A 24,405-nucleotide genomic window follows, 5' to 3' on the forward strand; every position below is an offset into this window, starting at 1 on the left:
GGCGGTGCACGCGAGCTACGTGTTGCTGCGCAGCAACAGATAGAGGAGAGACAGAGAGAGGAATTCCCTCGCACTGACACCACCGCCGCGGTCAGGGCGTGTATCTCTGATCCACAGACCGCTGAATGTGGCGCTACCTGTAGCTGCGCGAGGCGCAGGCAAAACCATGTGAGGTCACAGCGAAGAGGCGCGGGGCGATTTGGGAGGTAATCGTCACTTCAGGTCAGATCCACTGGGGTTTCTAATCGCGACTTGTTTTTGGATGATAAAGCGTCTCTGTCTGCACGCAGATGGACAGAGGTCTGTGCGTTCACGGACGCAACTTCTTCATCCAAATGATGGCATCGCTCCAGCTGAGCTGCGTCTGACTGAGGGAAGATACAGTATCACGCTGAAGTGAGTACACCGCTCCGGAAATTGGCACATGGTTTAAGAATAGAACAAGGGAGGTTCAGAAAGATGCGTGATTAAGCTTTTTATACGCAAATAAGTGGCAATTATTGGTTTCAGATTCAGATTGACACTGACAATGGCACTTATTCTGATGTGATAAAGACTTGAGGATCTAAATTCTTGGGATTTGTGAGCACCTGGAAAGAAACGTTTCTTTCTTTTACGAAAGGTGTACACCTTTCGTTAGTGAAACGACTCAACAGCCTATTTTGCCTGTCATCATTTAGGCCACCTGATTAACATAAAACTCAATCTAAGTTCTACCTGGTTATCAATTTATGTTTTGAAGAAATCATTTGGCCACTTATAATCATATTAAATAATAAATAAAATGTCTAAACAACAGTGAAAGTGTCAGATTTCATAGACAGAGATTAGACAGACCTTGATAGATACTTCGTCATGTCATGTTATTTGCTTGACAGTGAAAATCTGTAACAGATTAACAGCAATAGTTATTCAATATAAGTTGCCCTTTATGGCATCACAGTCACCTCCTTGTGTTTCTGTGGTGATCACCTCTTTCATTTGCCTCTTCCTCTCTGTGCTTGTGCAGACATGACGGGACACATCCTGGCTGAACCGGTCCACGGCTCTTGCATGGACGACAATGCTGCCATTCAAATCAATGTGGGTGGTTTTAAGAAACGCCTCCAATCCGACACCCTGTCCCGCTTCCCTGAGACCCGACTGGCTCGTCTCCTGCAGTGCCGCTCCAAAGAGTCCATCCTCGAGCTCTGTGACGACTATGACGACACCGAAAAGGAGTTTTACTTTGACCGAAACCCGGCTTTGTTCCCGTACGTCCTCAATTTTTACAACACGGGACGGCTGCACGTCATGGCTGAACTTTGCATCTTCTCCTTCAGCCAGGAGATCGAATACTGGGGCATCAATGAGTTTTTTATCGATTCATGTTGCAGTAGCGCTTACCACTGTAGGAAAATGGACCAGGATAGGGAGGATTGGGAGGACAGAAGCGACGAAGGCAGCACGACTTCCTCTTTTGACGACTTGCTAGAGTTTTACAATGACGCGTCCAAGTTTGACAAGCAAATTTTGGGGAGTGCGAGGAGGCGCATGTGGCTCATGCTGGACAATCCTGGTTACTCTGTAGCCAGCAGAATCATCAGTATACTGTCAATCTTGGTTGTGATTGGATCCATTGCAACTATGTGTATGAATAGCATGAGTGAGTTTAGCCTTTTGGACAGTGAGGGCCAACCCAGAGAGGATCCGAGATTTGAAATAGTTGAACATTTTGGGATCGGCTGGTTCACTTTAGAGCTTGTAGCCCGTTTCGTTGTCGCCCCAAACCTTTTGCATTTCTTCAATCACCCATTGAACCTCATCGATCTTATCTCAATACTTCCATTTTATCTCACACTGCTTATCAATCTTGTGATGGAGAGCACCCCGGCTCTGGCAAACTTAGGACGTGTGGCTCAGGTTTTAAGGCTCATGAGGATATTCCGCATCCTGAAACTGGCACGCCACTCGACCGGACTCCGCTCGCTGGGCGCCACCTTGAGAAACAGCTACAAAGAAGTGGGTCTGCTGCTGTTATATCTCGCAGTTGGGGTGTCTTTCTTCTCCGTGATGGCTTACACTGTTGAGAAGGAGGACAGTGAAGATCTCTCGACCATCCCCGCTTGTTGGTGGTGGGCGACCGTCAGCATGACCACAGTCGGGTATGGAGATGTCGTGCCAGTTTCCGTAGCGGGCAAACTCACTGCCTCAGCGTGCATCCTGGCCGGCATCCTCGTCGTAGTGCTTCCCATTACGCTCATTTTCAACAAATTCTCGCTCTTCTACAAAAGGCAGAAACAGCTGGAGATCGCCATGAGGAGCTGCGATTTCGACGAGGAGATTAAAGAAGTGCCGTCGGTGAATTTGAGGAACTATTACGCGCACAAAGTGAAGTCGCTCATGGCTAGTTTGTCCAACATGAGCAGGAGTTCGCCCAGTGAGCACAGCCTAAATGAGTCCATACATTGAAAAGACCGCGGAGCTGTCCAGGGTGCTGACGCTGAAAATCCACACTTCCACTGCTGTCTCTGTCATCCAGTGCAACGTGTTTTGCTAATGTGTGTGTGTCACTATGGGAGTAGATGCAACGGAGAGGCTCTAAATATTTCACTGTGCTTCATCAGCGATGGCTTTTAAACAACACACTGTTTCAAAATGTTTTAAACATACTTGTGTGGTTGTTCTGACTGTCCCGCAAAGCCAAAGCAGATGGTGTGATGAAGCTTTTATCACACAGTGCATCCAATTTTGTATGTGTTTAAAACTATGAATTCTTCATAATTTTCTCTCACAATGAGTCAAGTTTATGAAAGTCTTATTTCTGACTCACAAGCGTTATTGGAACTGAAAATACCAAATATTACTTTCTTCCTCTTTGGTCAGAAATATAACTTTCAGAAACAAAAACTGAAAAGTACTTTTTCAGTTTGTTTGCCGGTTACCCATTTTCTTTTCTATCTCTTTTGCTCAGACAAGAAAATATCTCATTGTGAGCCAAGAAACAAAAACAAAACGTGTTATTGATACGTATGCATTTAAATATTGATTAACCAGGTCAAGTTCACTGAGATTTCAGAATAGAGGGAGTTATGGCCCTAAATCCAAAGTAATCCCGGCTATTTTATAATAGTTTTAACCTACGTCTTGTTTTGGCTGAGGAACATTATTTTCATGTTATTCCTGAAGTTTCATTGACGGGTTTTACAGTCATCGCTTCTCATGTATGTCTCTTGTCTTTTGATCTTGCAAAGTGTCCTTGAGTGCCCACAAAGGCACTTGTAAATAAAATGAATCATTATTTATCATGATAAGGTCTGTACCTTTCAAAATGACACAGTGCATATATTTGTGGTATTAGGATTTTTATTCAATCTTTCGTCTTCAGCTTTGTGGGACAGTCCAGTCTTAGACAGTGTCACGATGTAGTCGACTCAGCTGTTACTTGTCGTGGTCAAATTGTCTTTTTTCGGAGTGATGTGTAATAATTGTGACGTTCCAACAAGTTACTCCAAGTGCGTGTCTAAACTATATAAACGGTAACAGAATAGTGTGCTGTGGTTCAGAGCGAGGCATTCACTGTCTTCCTAATATTGATCGAGACGTACTTGCTGGCCCTGGGGAGGTGGTGCTAATGCAGTGACTGACAACAGAGCTGACCCGATGTGACAGGCACAGTAACAAGCATTTGGAGATGACAAGACCAATAAAGTTATGCTCAAAAGCTCGTTGTTTTATTGGTGCAACTCATTCAACAGAAACACGTTGAAACAAGTCGATATTCCTCGGACGCTACATGGTGTATACAAGGTCCTTTGGTGCAAAAGTCTAACTACGTTTTCTAGGCTTCGAACGCAACAACAGACACAATATTCGTGCTCGGACTCTGATAGCTCGGGGTAAATGCTTTTTCTCTCTTATATTTACACCATTATTAATCAAAACAATGGATAAGAATCTTATACTTTTCAAATTTTCAAAACAATATATTAGTTCTTGGACCCCTTACTAACTTTTTATAATCATTTCAAAACTAGAGTAAAAATGGCAACACTTGACTGGTATAGATTTTCTGCATGATGTTATTTTAATTTTAAAGTTTCAAGCTTGAATATACATTGACACCAATCAATATCTGCACCGCACGCTTCACTTTCTGACCTTCGTTTAAAGCAGGAGAAGCTGAAGTATTTAAGATAAGCACACTTTTATTGATACAACCCAAACAGTTTTCTGTAAATATTTGCTCAGGTCCGAAAGCAGAAAGTTGCGCTTCATTCCTGATTCAATACAAGACACAGTATGAAGCAAGGCAGGTTTATTTTTAGAAGAGAATAAACCTGCACAATTAAATTCAAAGTGCTTTACAGAACACGATGGGTGGATTGTTCAAAGTGTAGCTATTGTTATGGAGGTTAGAGAACTACTACCACCTGTAGATGAGTTAAAGTAACAGTACTTTTCTAGGACAGGTTCTTAAGCCTTAAAAAGTAACGTTTGTTAATTTGTAAATGCCACAATCCTCATCCTTGCAAAAGATAAACATTTCCTTGACATTGAGTGAATGGATGGTTTTTGATACAAACTGTTGTTAAATTGTTTTTTCAAAACACATTTCTGGATAAATTACAATAGAGTTGCTCAAAAAATTTTGATAACTATGACCATACAAAAATCCCTTAGTATGGAATAACTTAACTATAAGACTATTGGATAACACTTTATTTTACACTACCCTTGATATATTGTACCTGCCACATTAAGTACAATGTATTGTGCTCTGTAACAATGTGGAATAACTTGTACCTACAGGTCACATACACAATGGAATAATATGTATTAGTATTTTGGTGGTACATAATGTAATAAGACATGACTCTAACCCTATCCTTAAGCTTTAAGCCTAAGGGTCTTATTACATTATGTGCCACCAAAATACTAATACACATTATTCCATAGTGTATGTACTGCACAGGTACTAGTTATTACACATTGTTACAGAGCACATTACATTGTACTAAATATAGTTGGGTACAATGTGTCAAGGTAGTGTAACATAAAGTGTTACCAACTATTGTTTATCCAAAGTTAATGCGAAACATTTATGCACATTTTATCAGACTTTGTGCTCCAGTCGAGTCTTCATTTAAATTCGGTGTTTACTCATTAACATACGAATACAGGGACAGACATGAATATAATAAGCTTCAGTCAAAACAGACCGGCTCTCACCTTTCGACCTCATCCTCCCGGGGGATTTTATGGCAAGTCCCCTGAAAAGCAAACTCAGAATAAAGATGCATGTTTTGACTATTTAAGACATTTTTTGCCTGCTGTGATTTAATTGTTTGTACTAGGGGACAATGACGATATAGCGTTCTGCAGCCCTGTTTCCATATTGTTACCCAGAAAATATTGACAATGTTTGTTGTCATAATAGGGTATAGGGTTAGGGTAAGGGTTTTGACCCATCAAATTGCCACAAAATAAATGAGGTGTGTATCCCCCATGTAATTACCATAATAGTTTGTAAAAGTGCTATTACCATGCTAATACTGAGCTGTAAAGTGCTAGCATTAATTCAAAAATAAAAATACAATACATTTTCTTTACATAGCCTCCCTAATGATACAATTACATCATTCTCCTCTTTGTTTACTCTCAATCCGAAGGCTGCGGCCCCCCAGGACTCGACCCCAGAGGAGCAGTGTGGAAATGAGTTCACAGCAGCAGCACAGGTGACATTTGGACAAAGCTGCAAAGGTGAAGTAAAATGAAACAGTTGTCTGTACTTACATCTTTGAGGGAGAAAAAAGGTGGAAGCTCGTGTACCTGGTTTATTGCTCCAGATGTTGTGGCAATATATATTTTTTTGTCTATATTATTCAATCAATCAGTTTTTAATCATGGATTGCGTCTGTCCCCAAAAACATGAGTAAGAGTAATTTCAGATAATTGCACCACCCCATTCCTGTGGACAAATAACCCCACGAACACAAAACAACACTATTCTTTGAGGATTAAACTAATGCCACAACAATTCTTATTACTTGTCGATGTGCCTGTATTTTGTTCAGCGTGTCTCTCGAGAGGTACAGAAGATGAAGATGTCTGGTCAGGCACCGCTTACCAAAGGCCAAGGAGTCTTCGCCCCCGACTGAACAGATGGATGTGAGAAACCTCAGACAGCAGTGAACAGGCGGAGGCTGCTGTCATTATAGCAGAGGCCTTGGCTTCGAGTCGTCACACCATTAACTGGTCAGGACTAGAAACAGGATGGGTCTTATATGAGTGAGCCTTGACTTCTAGTTCCACAGATTTTATATATTATAAAAACTACTAAGACAACATCAAGGACTACAGCATTTTTACCTCTGTGCACCCAACCATCAATAAGTTATTTTTATATTTTGTCTAAAATTCTTGTTGTTGAGTTGTTGTTTTTTTTGCATGGTCATCTGCAGCCTTATGTTATACACATTTAAAAAAAAATGACACTGTTGGTCAAAGAATAAGGATCCATAGCAAATTGCTCACACTACTTTAACATTTTGAAATTATTAACATGAGCATTTTGTCAAGTGTGCATTATATTTCAATTCATATTTAAATCTAACATTGACTCCAGAGTTATGTGTGAACCAAGAGAAAGTATGGTGCAATTTGAAAATATCTATATCACTGAGGAAGCAACATTACTTTATTGAGGTAAGAAGTCAGCCCCCCGGAAGCCCATCGCACTCTTCTTATACGCCAATGAACCTGCTATAAGCGCTCTCATATCTAAGACAAAAACATCCTTTAATGGTGTGATTAAATCACCACATTGTCAACCCACAGTCATAGACACAAATAATAATGAATACCAATTGCTGTTTTCCGAGATTTAAAACCAAATGGCTTTCACTGACGAGTCAAATGAGCTGTGTTTACTTGCTTCCTGTCGGCTTTTGTACGTTTACTCCAGAGAAACAAAGACAATAAAACAGCACAGAAGCAGAATGTACTATTCTTATTAGTGTGGGCCATGTGCACGTCTTTCTTTATCAACACAGGGAATATGCCTTTGTGAGTAGATGTGAAAGAGCTGAACATGCAGCAGTGTGGCACATAGCATGCCTAATAGGGACCTTATTGAAGCTGGCAGCAGACACATGGTCCCTTGTGTGCACTGTGTTGGAGATGTAAGTGTGTTACTAAGCAGGCGTCATGTTGTGGCACGTTACTCTGTGCTACACTGTTTACTTAGAAAAGAGGGGAAGGCAGGGTCTTGATGAGGTTTTCTTTCACTATCCCCCTTTTATGCCACTTTTGTCATATTGGATTAGTAAATATGTCAACCACATAGGGGTCTGTGTTCACAGACCCAAAGGTAAAAGAAAAATTGACCTTTGTGAAGCGATGACTTGTGTCATGTGTTAAGACAAGTGCTGTGATTCTCAACTCTCTCAAAACGCACACCAAGAATCACCTCGGAAAAATTTTGACCTTCTAAGTACCACCAGTCCGAGATCAAGATAAAGACACAATTTGATCAATGTCTTAACTAGGTGTAAATCATTTATTTGTTTATTTGGTTGGGACAGTGCATGTTAATGAACATACATGGGTCTCATGCATGTAAACGCCGGACAGTAGCCTTGGGCTAGTTTCCATCCGTCATCCACACACTCTCAAACACACTCTCATTCCTCCTGGCCTATTGTACATGTTTTTAGTGATGGGGACAACCTGAGTACTCGGAGGAAACCTACACAGACACGGGAAGAACATGTAAACTCCACACAGAAAGGCACTGTCCAGGTGGGAATTGAACCTGGGACCTTCTAGCTGTGAATCATGAGCGCTAACCACTGTACTACGGTGCTAAACCATGTCTAAAACTGAAAAAAAGAAACACTAAAGCATGAATGAAATGGTATTTATAATTAAGACACATAAAGTTTAAAATAGCAGATGGGCGGCGTAAGGGGATGGAAGGTTAGAGTGATTCTAAGGGCCCAGACTGAAGAGCAGACCCTTTTTTTCTTAAAATTAAATGTGCTAGAGCCCTCATGCACTCAGTGTGTGTGTTTTGTTCATTTTGACTTAGAGACGGGTTATGTTTATTGGGCTAAATGTAGGAGGCCCAGAATTTTTTCTCACTCCTGAGCACCACCCGAAGAAGCCTTAAGACCAATTGGAAATGTTGTTGGCACAGATTGACAGCTGTGTTTTCTCTGGCCAAGTTCAATACAAATCCAAACCTTTATCATCCAACACCTTGCAGGGCCCATCTCACAAATATAGACACTCATAGATATCTAACGACAACAGAGTATGGTAATGAGCCAAATTCAAATCGATCTGTTTCTTTGTTTCAAGAAGCAGTAGAGTGCGAGTAGGAAGTCTGTATCTGTACTGTATCTGAACCCCCTCCCCCTCTTCCTCACTGCAGTGGATTTGTGAACGTCTCCAAGAATAATCTCTCATTACATGGATCGAGGCACAGCTAATTATCACCTACACATCTTGCACAAATAGATGCAGGTAAAGTGGATCCAGGATTTATTTACAAAGTCTCTCAAACCAATTGCCGCTCTGCTGCAGCACTGGGATGTGTAAAGAATATATTAGCCACTTTATTTAGACCCATTATAAGAGACAATCACTTTTATGAGGATTTATAGGACCACAGTTTTACTACAGAATTTTTACCTTGAGAAACTCTGAACAAAAAGTCTCAGACTTGGGTTGCACAATTTAACATATCATATTGAAATATTTTAGCAGCTCAATTTGTAGTTGTTATTGAACCAACATGAATATGATTTATAGCATTAAAAGCATCATGTCCATGTTCCTTTTTGTTTTCAATTATGTATTATGGGCAAACAGAAAGTCACCCAGGACCACCTCGAGCAGGTGCAGCACTGAGGTACTTTTAAATCACACAAAATTGCCATAAATGGTTCCAATGGCAACACTTATGTCCATTGTCTTAATGCACTTGGAGTACTACCATTATGTGACTCATTCTGTGCGAAAGATGGTTTTTGGATCACAATGCCCACTGCACTGTAATGGATCGGAGTACAGAGTCCAATTCCGCACTTAGCGAGCACAGCTTTACCTTTTGGCAGGTGATGCTTTAGAAAGTCAGTTTCCTTGTTTATAAGGTGATTTTAAAGCCTTTTGTTTTGGATGTCACATCAAAGAATATCAAGAACAAACTGACAAACAACAACATTTCTGAATAGTCTGAAGTTAGAACTTTGGATTAATATGTTATAATGGTACACGCTTTTAAAAACGTACGTATTATGCCAGAGCTACAGACATCATGGGTTATTGTACAACTGATTCATTTGGCTTCACAATCATATTCAAAATGTATAGAATATAATTACTATTCGGTCTTTGTCACTGAATTCTCACAATTCATGTCTTAGAGTCTTGGGTTTAACACAAAACAAAACAAAAATATCTGCTGGGCTTGGTTAAATTTATTTACTTATTTCGTGTCTTGAACCATTAATGGTGCCTGGCCCACATTGCTCTTTTCTGCTCTAAACCTCTTTCATCGCCTCATTAAAGCCTTTAACATGTACCATGATATTATAGATATTTTTGGTATTTGATGATACCAGAAAAACCATTGTGTTTCCGCTGCCAGACACTCCCACTGGCGACACAAAAAGGTGTATTACTTCAGAGATGGCTGTGCTGAAGTCTCATCAAAGTAAAAAATAGATTTTGAAATAGAAAAGGAACATAATCTGACTGGCCTTTAGTGGCTCTCTGTATTTGCATATAAATAAACGTCTGCTAGAGTGTTTGTGGGTCTAGCATGAAAAGCTTTGCAGCAGAATCCATTTCCGAGAGGAGGAGCCAAGGACAAAGCAGAGCGGACTTTGATTTGTAAAGATGAGTGTTGGAGCACCGCACCTGAGCCCGATGAAATGACGGCAATAAAAAACATGAAACATTTGTCAGATTTAGGCATGGGAATAATGTTGGTTGTGGTGAAAACTAGAGCTGTCACAATAACTGAGAACTGAGAAACACAGCCCAAAAAAGTAATAAACAAACGTAGAATCTCCAAACATTTTAAGACATTTAGCTTTTTTGGTCCAACAGATTTGATTCCCATCTCAGTTCTGGTCAGATAATGCTTCTTGTAGAATGAATGACGGCAATGGCCTGAACATCCTTTAGATAAAAAAGGGTCTTCTGGGGCTTTGCATGACATGGAAAGTCACTGAAGTACTGCTCTAGTGGCACACGCATGAATAAAAACTGCAACGATATGAGCTCTAGTCTTCTAATCCACCAAAAAGTGTTGCACTCGCCGTCTCTAAAATCAGAGCTCTCAACATTTCAAATGGAAGTAAATTAAAGATGCAGGGAGAGGCTAAGTATAGAGAGCGACTGGGGCATGTCATCTCACACTTGTCATTGTGGAGAAAAGTCCTGGATAAAACCAGCGTTCACAAATGGAGCAGAGACTGTGGCGGCCCATTGTGAGACATGAAGTGAGCGTAATAGCCCAATTACTTGATTTCAGTGTCCTATGTCTGTCTCACTCTTACAGATTGACTTTCGACTGATCTTACTACATAATACCTCATTGCTAAGTCATGGCTTTAGGTTTACCAAGAGAGTTGTGATCTGAAAGTCAGATAGTAGCTCAATAAGAATCAACTGCATAGATTACCGTACATTTGTTTCAGCCACATTGAGCCGGGCTGACCTCCTAATGTACCTGTGGTTTGGAATGATCTTCGTTGGTGGGGGTTATTTGTTCGCCAATAGAAAGGTTGTCTGTTATACTGTGTGGGATTGCATAATGTTGGACTATTTACAGAGCTCTTTGAGAGAAGATTCTCATAGACCGAAGTCTTGTGCTCATTTCAAGAGGCAAAACATTTCCAATCTAGTCAGTGGTGGTCAAAGTACATGATTTAATTCTTTGAGTAAAGTAACACATGTCAACTATTACTCCAATAGTCTCTAGGCATGAAAGTGACACGTGACTTCCGAGTGTGATCTCCAGAGGTCGCAGTCCTTCTTAGGATTAGCGACGTCTTGCAGAAATCACCAAATAGTTAGAGATAACATCACAGACAGTGAGATGGTAGGTCACTGGCTACTTGTTAAAAACATTACGTTGGATGTAAATACTTGACTGCAGGAAACATTTGTGTTCATTGAGCTATGGCTAATGGCTAGTATCAAAAAACAACACTACAAAATGAAACAACTAGAAGCATTAATACCAAAGAAAGGCTGAATATTTTTTGAGCGGCTTGTTCAAAATCTTGATTCTATTTTAATTCTTATCTCGCTTCCAGATAAGAGCACCTACCGAGACGAACATGGAAGTTTTTTCCTCCAGTGAATTCTTTGCTCCTAACACGAGGTAGTGACTCCCGTCAGTAACACACAGCCTGCCATGTAATCTTGAGCTGTTTATTGTTTACCGCGACTAACTCATAAGCCGACAGGAAGAGCAGCGCCACCTGATGCTCTCATGCATAAAGTAAAAATAGTAGTAAAATGAAGTGAAAGTACTGAACTATTTGTTGTCGGGATTGCACAAGCATTCAAAGTAGAAAATACAAATCTATATATGAAGTACAAAAGCTACTCGACATGGACAACCTTCCTCCTTGAGCACAGTGCCACATACTTCATTGGAATGTGTATTTGAAGGCTTTTAAATTAAACAAAACACATGAGCAGATTTACTTTGCACTTTGGAGCCTTTATAGAAATGTAAACGGCCAAGCTCCCTCCCCCTCCCCTCCTGATTCACAGGAAAGCTCGTCTCATTGGTCAAAAAGAGATTCTGATTAGTTTCTGAGCTCAGCAAAGACAGGGACTTTAGAAAAAATATGATTTCATGTTACTTAGATAAGATCACATTGGAGATCCAATTGATGTGACACGCGTGCTCTCCGTGTGTTTTTTGCACATAGACTGTCCGTAGGAGCCTGTACGACCGTTTGTGACCGAGGCTTAAGCGCAAAATGTTACGCTATAGTCTACATTTTGAAACACAAAACGGGCCCTTTAAACTTCGATCACTTTTATTCAGCTCTTCAAATGCTTATGTCACTTTTTGCAGCTGATGCGGAGTAAAAACATTACTAATATACACAAATCAGCATTCATTTGCCAAGGGTCAGCTTACTGGCTTAGTCTGAAAGAAGTCACTTGAATTGATGCCCTCTGACAGAGAGACACTTGATATATGCAGCTGATGATGGCTGTTAAGATCAAAAGGCTGAAGAGAGTATTACAGGAAGATTATGCTGATAGTCATTAAGATCAAACACTCTCTCAATCGGATTTTTAAGGATCAGGTGAGAGGAACTGAGATGAAAGCAGCTGGGAGTCTGTCACCTGTGACTATTAGAAAAACCCTGATTGAAACATTTCACACCAAGAAAGAGCCACACATTTATACATAACTCTTAATGCATAACTTTTAACAAAAACATGTCTAAAACCATGTCTAAAGCACGACCAAGCAGATCAATCCAGAACCAAACCATTAACATAAGCTGTTCTGAAAGAGTTTAAAACCCAGGTCCAAACATCCAAGAAATACGTCAAAAAACGTGTCAACTGTGACAAAACATACACTCAATTACCTGTCTGCCCATGGTCGGTTGGATGATCAGGGTTTTAGCTTTTTAAATGTTTTTATTTATTGCCTTGTACCAATTCTATATTAATTTGCACTATTTGTTGTTTTTGTCCATCTCCTTCTTACATCAGCTGCATCTGCACTATGTGCCCAGAAATTTCTCCAAGAAGGAAAATAAAGTTTCATTCATTCATTCATTCATTCATTCATTCATTCATTCATTCATTCATTCATTCATTCATTCATTCATTCATTCATTCATTCATTCATTCATAAACCAGAACCTAATCCAGTTCTACACCAATCTTCAAGTATAGGGATCTAAGTTATAGGATCTAAATCTGAACGTGATGGATCTGCAAAAGACAAAACGTTCCAATACAAGAGACTTGCTGACCACCAGTATTTGCCTGCAGTGAGAGAAACATTGTTTCAGAGTTTAAGATATATTTAGGTTAGTGGTGTTTGGAAATATAGCATTTACATTGTAAATGAGTTCATCGTATTTTTGTTTACTTCACAAACATAACAGTTCTGTGGCCCTACACTTGGTGTTTTGTTGCTAATCCATCTGGAGTTAAGGGAGGCACAGTCTGTGTGCAAGTCCTGTTGAGAGTAAAACTGATTACACATGCAGTCCAAGTAGTGTAGTGTCGAGATTTTGGATTTAATCCAAAGACAAGCACAACACCGGGTGTTTTATTCATCCTTTATATTTATTATAGATTCATATGGTGGGTTATTAGTGAAAGACTCAAAAGACATTAATTATCAGGCACAATATTATGTCCATATGATACATGTATAACTCAAATTACATCTTCAGCCCCTTTTACATGGTCATTACCTACTGTAAGTGAGTGTAGCTACTGTAAATATACAGGGCTGTGTGTTGGGCATGACTAGCATGCAGACACAATTCATTCTCACATACTATATGTGGATTGCGGACACATATGGATATGGATTAATTGCTCTCTGTTCGTAGTCTCCAAACACACAGCTGAGTGCATTGAGCTACAAAGTTTTCTTGGACGCCATTAGACTGTTATGGAGGGTGGTTAGTGGCTTTATGTGGTTGTTTATGAACATGATGTGTGTGTTTAATTGCTAATTAAAGTCTGCATTACAAATCCTCACTTAAATGGCCTGTCTGCTTCGGTGTCTCAATTACAGCCCTCAGGGGAAAAACAGAGGAATGCCATCGATCGCGTAGGCACTCTCACATCTTAACTTTCAGCTTCTGTCACATCAAATGAATCCAGTGGACAGGAAGGAAAGGGAGAGACAGACTGTGTAATCTATATATCTTAGCCACAGAAATGCCTAAACAGCGCACCAATTTCCCCATGAGAATACAAACACAATACAACAAAAAATAAAATACTCACTCTTCTCAACCCCTCACCTCTGCCATGGTTTGAGATTCAGAACTGCTCATTTTGATTCCAGTCACATCACTAATGATGCACCGTTAGCACGAGTCTTGGACAGACAATGCAGGGAGAATCAGGCTCCCCTGGCTGCCTGTGACAGTGCCAGTGTAGCTGCACACTTCCAGACACAAGCTCTAGCTGGACCGTAAGACGCTCCAGATCATGGATGGAAAATGAAACAGGTCCTGCATCTGATGGGTTGATAAGATGGATGTCAAACTGCTTGGAGACAACATGAGGAACATGACTCCACACAAAAGGGCCTCGTCCAGCATGAGCGTTAACCACTGCGCCACTGTGCTGGAGACGGTGGTGGCGATTGCTTCAGGGGGTAAATGTCACACCAATCCTCCTAGTGTTAAGAATTGGATTCTATGTATCTCTGCCCCTCTGGGGACTGATGCATCATTTGGAGCAGCTCATTACTCTCACAGGGAACAGCTCACAGCTCTTGAAATGCACAGCCACCTTTTACCGGAGATTCAAGTCTCTGACACACACACTCTGAAGGTCAGCATTCATTAAGGGTCTATGGAAATGGATCGTGATACTGTTTGTCAATGCAAACACAAGGATCAGGGGCGGATTCCAGGCAAAAGCTTTACTTGCTCAATTCAACTAGAAATCAGACTCTCTTGTGTCGAGAGGCATGAGTCTAGTCTGTTTGTTGGTGAACAGTTACTGCACAAAATGAGTGGCACTAAGTGGGGGATGAGTTAATGCCAATCTGTCAGCTCTGATATGCTCTACCCACTCCAATCCAGACTCCAATCTCAAACTCATTTTTCGTTTTTTATCTTTGTTACATGATCAGTATATGGACCTTCTCGCCAAACAGAAAGAAGATCCCGTTTGGAGCTTTCTATGTGGAGTTTGCATGTTTCTCTCCCCCTGTCTGGATGGGTTTCCTCCGGGTACTATGGCTTCCCCATCAACCAAAAACATGCACAATAGGTTTGTCCTCTGGCCAGGTGATTCTGATCATCAGCCTGGCTCGACATCTGGTGCTGGGTCCCCGGGCGCTGCACTGCGGTCGCCCACTGCTCCTCACAGATTGTCCCAGCGGCATCGAAGAATGGATCAAATCAAAGGACAAATTTCTCTACTGGGACAACAAAGTACACCACTAACCTTTAACCTTGTGTACTTAATATGCTGCTTTTGGTGTGCTTCAGGTCTAACACTGTAATCACAGTTAAATGCTTAGTTTCCTTTTGTCTCTAACATAGACTAGAAATGCAACTAATCACAAACAATAAAACTGCTTTGGACCCTATTAGATTTAATAAATATGAATATACAGTACACATTGACATTGTTCCGTCCATTTAAGAAAAAATTAATGAATAAATAATTGAATAACTTATAGCCATAAGAACACGGTTAACGTTGTGACACTTGCCCTTCTGGAATTACATGACGCCTCCGGAGCAAGATTATTATTTAAGCCTTGACTACCACAGATTAATGATCCATTTCACACACGGTTTTCTTAAGGTGGAGCTGAAGAGGAAAAATAACTGCAGGCGGAGTGGAGTCGCTGGGGAGGGCCGAGCTCACAGTGTGATTTCGGAGAGAGAGAGAGAATAGAGAGCTATTTAAGGGCACTGGTTATGTGCACGTTTCAAAACTTTCAGTGGGTTCACTAAAACTAAATGCTTTGTACTTACAACCAAAAACATGCATAATCGGTTAAGTGATTCTGACCATCAAATGTCGCAAACCGTGTCACCCAAACACAGATGCGCACATAGACGGGGCAGAAGAGCGTGACCAAACACAGGGCAGAAGAGCATGTCACTCACATACATTTGCGCACACCGAAAGAGGGACAGATGAGAGTAAGTGAGAGAAAGTGGGATGAATGAAGTAGACATGATTTTAAACTGTGTGGGATTTGGGCAGGGAATTGTCCGCACACTGGTCTCGCGCTTGACCTCTTCAAGTCTGTCCAAAAGTTCGAACAAGCCCCACACTGACGATTCAGCATGGGCCTACACTCTTGTAGAGGCTGTCAATGTACTGTCAGAGTAAAGTGATAATAGAGGACTGTCCTATTTCTAAGTGCAACGCTGTCAGCCCTTTTTTAAGCCACAGTGGAGGGTGAGGATGAGGAGTCAAAGAAAAACTATCAGTATCGCTTTCTATAAAGGGGTGCTCGTTAAGTATTAATAAGGTATTAATAAGCATTGGTAATCTGCTTAGGGTTAGGCTGTTAGCATGGTACTTAATAATATAATGATCACCTTATTAATATCTTTACAAGCTTATTACTGATGACCTTTTCATTACTAATGCCTATCAGTACCTTATTAATAGTTAAAGAGACTAGATGCAAATTGGTCATTTTATACTCAATACTGCCACCTCAGGTCTTACACGTAAATGCAGCTTCTACATTAAGCTCGTGCACATTCAGACCCGAAGTAACAACCTTTTGAGTGACGGTGCGGGATTTTAGAGGCAGTTGTGGTGAACAGGTCTGGGCTCATTCTACACATTAGGACACGACTGGAACATGTAGGGAGAGGAAAATACTTCGTTTTGACATTTTTAAACTCCGTATAGTCCCTTTAAGGAGTGCCTTTAATATAAAGCGTCAATTTATCTTGTCTGTTATTTGCTGCAAATGACAAGAAAGATGGTCCTTGGCTCATTATGCATACATTTTATACATAACATAATACACTTAATAAAATAAGTACAAAGCAATAAAATATAGACAAAAAATAATGCCAGAGCTTCTGATATCAAAAGGGGCAGCTGGAAATACTTATTTTTGTATCATGTGAAATCCACCAGAATGCAGAAAATCACATCTAAAAGAAAAAAGAAAAAAGTAAAAAGAAAAATCACCATGGTACATACTATATTTTGTTATAATTGTTGCTTATTGAATCTAGTGTGTCGATAAATATGAAATAAGCAGTGACAACAAATGGAAGATTACCATGTGTTTTCCCTCACATTGATTAGTCTAAATTTTGAAGATGTCATTTACGTTTATGAACACGTGACATGACAAACCAACTTTGACCTAAACTAGTTTAGATTGAGATTCGATGCAGATCAGAATAATTTCGCGTCCACACATGTGTTTTCCTAAATACACTGAATTCAAATGTCACAAGTTGCTTAATTATAAAAACATGTATCACTCATGGCTCTTGTTCTGCCTAAGTAACAAGACGGATGTAAACTCTCCACGGTTCCCCTCAGGCTGCGGCGTCATTAAGACGGGTCACGCTAGAGTCTCTCAGCAGATGCCAATTTTCTGGGCGTTGCATTCCGATCATGCAAGACAGAGACAATCTCCATGATTTCTAATTAACCAAGCCAATTGTAATGTTTCAAAATGGCCGAGCAGCAGTGAGCTAAATATAGACGAGGTCAGCCAGTGTCAAAAAGTCAGGTCGGTGACGCATGCAAGCTCTGTCATTAGAAGTCACCAAGCATCAGAGTTTGGACCAACTGAACAAAACAACATAACAAGCGAAAATCAATATTCAAACTTGTGGAAATGCTGTTGCTACGCTCAGGAGCAGAGGACAGTAGCTTTGAGGATTGCTTAGTTGTCAAAGCAAGTTATTTGCTGTGCATTTAATATTATGTATAATGTTCTATAATTCCAGCAAGCAAAACAGATCTGAATGCACGAAAGAAAACATCATATATAAAGCACATACCCAGTTACTGCATAAAATATTTGTATTCTTTTCATTTACAATGACAAAATTAAGGCACAATGAAGTCTCTGTGTTCAGTGCTGACACTACCAACAGATTTATAGTTTATTCATCAATTGTTTGGACAACGAGAGGAGCCTGAGAAATCCCACAGTAACACAAAGATGACATGTAGCAGACCATCCCGTTCCATCATTAGTCAGGAGGCTGGACCCCTCTGTCACAGTGACCAGAATCTAGAAATGAGGCTAGCAAGAAGTATGACATGCTGAGATATTTCAGGTAATTTAACTTCATGGTGAAGTTCACTGACAACACGCACCAGAGGAAACCAGCATGTCCATGTTTAGACTCAATCCAGGAGGTGAGGGACAGGACGGTTCTGTCAAAGCTGACATGTACGCTGGACCATGACTCACACCCCCTTCAGGATGCTCTACCTCCCTGAAGAGCAGTTTCTGAGATGGACTGATGATGCAGCTCTTTCCTGCACAGACACTGCACAATGATGATAACCTGTGCAATATCTGTCATCTCCGCTGTACGTACACAGCTTAGTTATAAATGTTTCTTTTTTCTTTTGGCACAGTCTGGTCATTATCAATTTAAGAACACTTACTTGTTTGAATATTCAGAGTTTTAAATCTTTATTTATCTGGAGTCTTTTTGCTTGTTTCCTTTTTATTTTAACGCTGAGCTTCTGTGCTTGTGTGTCTGTGCAGCGGGTGATCACAGCGAGTCAGACATGTCGAACAAAGGCCGAGGATATTGACAAAGTCTGTGGCAGGATGGATGAGAGCTCACAGAATGTATTGGGCTCCGCTGATAGGGACAGGCTCTGGCAGAGTGATCGGCCGCTTCAGCTTTAAGACCCTTCCAACAGAGCAAATACACGGGACGTCAGGAAACGTCTCGTGGTTTTTGTTTTATCAGAATATGCCTTAACTGTGTATAAAGAACATTAGACTTTCCAATTCTAAATCATACATTTCATTACGAGACTGTCTCCAGATTACGGCATGAACGATACACAAAAATCCCAACATAAACAAATTATATTTTAACTATAATGTGACTATGCTTTGGCAGTAATGTTTAATTTACTTTGATTCTGATTAAGTGTCACCTCCACTGACAGCAAACCAAAATTGGTTGAGCACATTAGTTAAAGGGCTGTCATTTGGGATGATACACTCAGTATTTCAAAATATACATATAAACATTTTTACTGGAGCTCACAGTTTGTCATTTTCAACTTTAAACCTGAGAGACAAAAGTGAGCTATAGCTAGACCACTAAGATGTCCGTAAACCAAGGGCAGTACAACCGGAAAGTCAATGTTGTCATGATTAAAAGTGCACATAACAAGCTTTAGATTAATTGTTTAGAGGGTCAACTGTGAGACGAGACAAGATAATAAGGTCACGCAAACTAACCCAATTAATCACTTTCTGCCAGTCTTCTCTGTATTCCTTCCAGCCACCAAGAAAACACCACTATTTGCACTAAGGTGACCTTTACTTCACAAAGTAGAATATGTGGGTTAAGCTATGGGATTTGGTGGGACTTGGAGGGACGAGCATACAATTAATAGCGTAAAATCCTGGAGATCATTGCACATGGGTCGAGTGTACTTTTAATTGTGGTGCACTGCAGCACGTCTAAAGTGGGACAGGTCGACTTACCTTTATAAACTAGGTGTTTTGTTTATTTTCAATTTCCCCGTGACTTCCCCTTTTGCGATTTTGGGTGGAAAAGAAAACAAGCATCAAACGTGACAGGCATGAACTGTTCACAGATGGAAGGTAAAGGCCTCGGGTGAATTGAAGCTGTAACAATAAAACTGGAATCAATGAAGTGACGCTCCATTTGAGGCTAACACTGCATGGTGTGTCGATGACAGAAGAAAACCCTGCCAGCAAAAAGCGCTCATAAAACGAATATCATCTATTACTGAAGAATAACACAGCAATCAAGACTAACATTACGACCATATGTCTGTAGCTCCGTTTGCAGTATTTTAAGAAGCTGAAATGTATAGACACCATCTCAATATTTATCACTGCTGGTTGACAATTTCTTCCTTAACCACTTTTGTTATGCATCAAAATCATAATTTGGAGACAAGGACACTTTTCACGCGAACTCTATAGCAAAACTCTATGCCCGGTATCATCTTAATGTTGTACCTGCCCCGCAACAAACCTTTCTCTCGGCATAACAAAGAAGCCTTTGCTGATACTTACCATTGTGCCGGCAGTCTTGGGATTGCTAGACTTGAATGACCAATACCACCACACCACTCCAGGTCCTGTAATAATTGTAAATTAACTATCACTGGACTTCGAGACTAGACTCCTGCCTTTCCCCACAACTGGACTCAATAAGAGAACACATTACCTTGCCTAGAACACATTTCTTTAATTGAAAGAATTGACTAAAGCTATGTGCCATGAGGCAAATTCTGAGCGTGAGGGACAGAATCTTGATTACATATTTCATCCAAACAATGGTGTCTCTCACACGGTGGCAGTCGGTATAGCATGCCAAGCATATAATTCAGAAGATTCAATATTGCCAGGTAAAGAAAGCTCTTTTCACGGTGGTTAGAGAAGCAGATAACAGAAACGCCAGCGTGAAAGGACAATTTAGCGATGCGAAGGACACAGGCCTAATTATTGGAGAAGGATTTCTTCACATAAGGGTGAGATAAAGCAGCAGGTGACAGAGAGGAGAGAAATGATGCTGCAAAAGTTGAATTTGTGGGGTATTTAACACAAATAAATAAATTATCAGCTCAAAAAGGGTATTGCAAGATGCATAATGTGCTGAGATGATACACTTTATCTGCCTCCTATATAATAATTACTATTACTCACAAGTGCACTCATGCAAAACTGTTACATACCCTGTCTTATTACTGATTACTTCCCCTGCATCTACCACAAAAACCCTCGAAGCATCTATACTTTAACTTTCTTTTTTGTTTGTTTTTTTGGCTAAATTCAGTGTTAGTAGCTGCAGAGAAAGAGGAAATTGCTCGATGGATAGTTAAAAATAATTGTAAGGGCTGAAGCTGTCAGCAGGGTTTTGCTGTTGAATGGTCGGGGTGACTCACACTTTGATCATAGTTTCAAAACAAATTACAGAAGGCCCGGGCCGGCAGCAGAGACACAGATGCCGTGTGTGGGATCAATACACCATTAAAACCTGTCTGTGCCCGCTCTGCCCTGTGTGCCCCCGCCCGACCTCCCTCACCCTTCACTACTGCTGTCTCTGATCACAGGAGGAGACCACCACTCCATAGGTGAGTGGTGCTAATCTTTCATCAAGGTTCATTTTTACACATTAATCCATATTTGTATTCGTCCTGAGTTAATGACAGTGGTATAGGATTCAGTGGGGTCAAGAGTGTGAACCCAGTAGCTTTTCACATTTCACAGTCCGATGAATCCTGGCATTGTCAAATATGGCCGGGCCATGAAAAACAGGTCACACACTCTAATATTTGGCTGGACTCCCTATAGCTTTGATTAGAGCACACATTTGTTGTGGCATTGTTTTAATAAGCCTCTGCAATGTCAAAAGTAAGTAAGTGAGTGCTTTATTTCTCAATACAATCGTACAACAAGCTTGTGTTGGGTTAGTCCTGAGCCGCTGCGACTCTGTGTGCTACCATTGTCGGCCACCCTGACCAGCATGTTTTGGAAGTAGGGAAAACCGGAGGAAACCCAGCTGGCTGCCTTCAGTGCGCTGCCTCCTGGGCTTGTCCCTGTTTCAGAGGGTGGTCAAAAGATCCAGTGTTGCATTAATTTTTCGCCAAGATCTTGTATAGATAGCCTGGTTTTACCATACCCTCTAACTCATTTTCTCACTTTCACAATTGTGCTCCGTTATCAGGTGGGAGGGGTGAACTCCTGTGAAACGATTGGATCTGATCTTCGCTAGTGTTTAGTCGTGACGTATGTAATGCACCCAGAAGCAGCTATCAGGCTATCATCGGCGCAAATGCTTGACGTCACCTATAACACCCGCCTCCCCCACTCGCTGAATGGTAGGTAGAAAGTCAACCGATGTAACGCTGCCACTGAGATCAAGCCCAGACGTACATGTAGGGAAATTATGATTGACCGGAGTTTACGGATGGCTAAGGCCAGGCTAGTATAGATGATGAACAAGTGCAAAGCCTTCACCAGTACATCCCAAAGAGGCTCCCTGAACCACTCTTTCACAATCTGAGCCCAATGAATCATTGTCATCTTGGAATATGCTCGTGCCATTAGATTGATGGAATAACCTGGTCATTCAGGATGTTGAGGTCGTCAGCTGATCACATTCTTTGAACAGATACAGTAGTGTTGCTAAATCTGACCTGACCAGCTGCAGCAACCCCAGATCATAACATTTAGTCAAATCCAGGTGGTGTATATTTATGGAATAATACATGTATAATCAGGGAAGAAAATAAACCATTGCACCAAAAGTGAATGACACAGGGAAACAGAGTCTCTATATGCACCGTATTATACTGACATGGACTACCTCCCTTTCCCTGACACCATCCCCTCATCCAGCAGTTAGCTGTAGTTGGTAATCTGTTATCTGTTATATGAGAGAGCAATGCGCCCAACCTTCAACAGACATCAGGTTCAGGCTGTCGCGCCCCACGTGTGGCTCGGCGCAATGTTCGGCCAAAAAGAGCTAAAGATACAAAAATTTGAATGTTGAGCTATGTGAAAAAAACACATTGGACTTAACCACGACTAATATGATGAACCTCAAATAGTCTATAAGTTGTTAAATGATGCTATAGCGTATATTTCGATGCATGCAAAGTTATGCACTGATTTGCATTTTGTTCGGTCAAGCTGCTGACAGTAATTTGACATGCATAGACCATAAGGATGTGCACCCTGTCAGAGCAGTCAGGGAACTGTCCATCACACTGGATAATTAGCTGCTAATTAAGTTGCAGCACCTGTTTAAGTTTTCCTTGGATACACTGGCACCGTCCGTACAGTGCTGAATGAAAGCCTCTAATAAGTTTATGTATAATTAGTTTGGTCCTGCCTCATCATAATCAACTCAGAGAATGACAAGCCTCTTAGATTACTAAAAACCCAAAATAGAATGGAATTGTATGAAATTACAAAATCACGCTTAAGTTTTCTTTTTCCCCACTATTCACCAAAATGTGCACTACATGCTTGTAGGCTTAAAACAGTACTAAGTAATTTGTTTACCTTGATAAATCCTTTTTATAGTCCCTCTGGAGGTAATACAAGTGTTAATGAGATGATTGGTGTCTCTGGCCAAAAAAACACAATTGCAACTTTCCTGCCTCCAGGTCGGAGTCACCAATACACACTAATGGAATGACGAAGAAGAAGCTAACAGGCTAACGGGGCAAAGCTAACTGCGGGCTAGCACCACTTTACCAGTATTTACAGCCAAGTTTGAGTGAAAAAAATGTGTAATTGAATGAACAATACCCCTCTCTCCCTTTGTCTTTTCTGTCAGCGTAGTATTTACTCTCACAGACAATTAATGAGTAAAAAACCGTAACATGCTACGACACCTGCAGTGGCGCTGCCCTCTATGGGCATGAGTTACTTAGTACTGCTTTACTATCTCCTTGATGCAGCCCGTCTATTTTTTACTTCCAGTTTCTTATTGCAGTATTTAATACATCTTGCATGAATCAATTGATTTGTTCGAACAGACCTCCTACAAGAAAGATGACTGAAATTGTTATTACATTTTTTTTTTTCTCAAGGCTGTTGCTGATGTTCATAGTCTGGTCAGCCAAACGCACTTCTTTCTCTATATTTGAAATATATTGGATAGATTCTAAGTTTAGAATAAACCCAATTTAGAATAAACAGAACAGTATGGCTGGCCAGGGTATGACGTTCATGCCTCAGAACCCATGCAGTGAAAATATTACCGTACTTTAAATTTTCTTCCTTCTCCTTTTTTTTTTTTTACTGTAGGAAGTATTGGACGCTGACAGAGGCTTTTGCACATCAAATCGATTCATGTTAGTGTGGCGGCTGGAAAATGTTACATCTGTAGAAGAAATAAATTGCAGTTGCCGCCAAAAACAAAATGATGCCTTTCATGGATTCTTTATAATTCATCAAAACCTTTAATGCCGAAATGTGGGCTATGTATGACAGGCAACATCCCACAATACAAATAAGAGAAGTCACTGTGTGCTGTCAGGTTCCCAAGGAAACTGCATCCCACTCTGCTGCTGTATTTTCTGCAAGCCTTATCTAGTATAGACCTTCTCATAGAGAGGGATAAAGATAATGTCCATCATTTTCTGAGTTTTACATCATAAGGTTTACCATAGATCACTCAGGAAGAAAGGTGCAGAGCAACAAAATGAGAAAACTGTAATTTTTCGTGTTTGAGACTCACGCAGACCATATCCAAAATGATTTGAATTGCATTTCCCTTGAGTTTTCATCTCCATTCAATGAACTCTGACTTGGTTCACGTCCAATTCAAAACTAAGACTAAAATGAAGGATGGCAAGTGTAGCCTGGGATTAATGCCATTTTAAAATGAGGCCAGAGCAAATCGGGTGCAGTAAGAAGCGTGTAAGATTACATGAGAAATACAACTAAGATGGACTTGATAATTGATGGAAAATGAAAAAAAT

At 40.6% G+C, this 24,405-nt stretch overlaps 1 protein-coding gene across 1 annotated transcript; it reads left to right on the forward strand.

The window, feature by feature from the left end:
* On the forward strand, positions 1 to 2,701 carry kcns2 (potassium voltage-gated channel modifier subfamily S member 2). Its single transcript, XM_079561162.1, has 2 exons — positions 1 to 396; positions 1,010 to 2,701. Exon 2 carries the CDS (start codon positions 1,012 to 1,014, stop codon positions 2,449 to 2,451), a length of 1,440 nt encoding a protein of 479 aa, XP_079417288.1. The 5' UTR covers positions 1 to 396; positions 1,010 to 1,011; the 3' UTR covers positions 2,452 to 2,701.
* The last annotated feature ends 21,704 nt before the right edge of the window (positions 2,702 to 24,405 follow it).

This window comes from Gobius niger (assembly GCF_951799975.1).
Source record: "Gobius niger genome assembly, chromosome: 8".
NCBI classification, from domain to species: Eukaryota; Metazoa; Chordata; class Actinopteri; order Gobiiformes; family Gobiidae; genus Gobius; species Gobius niger.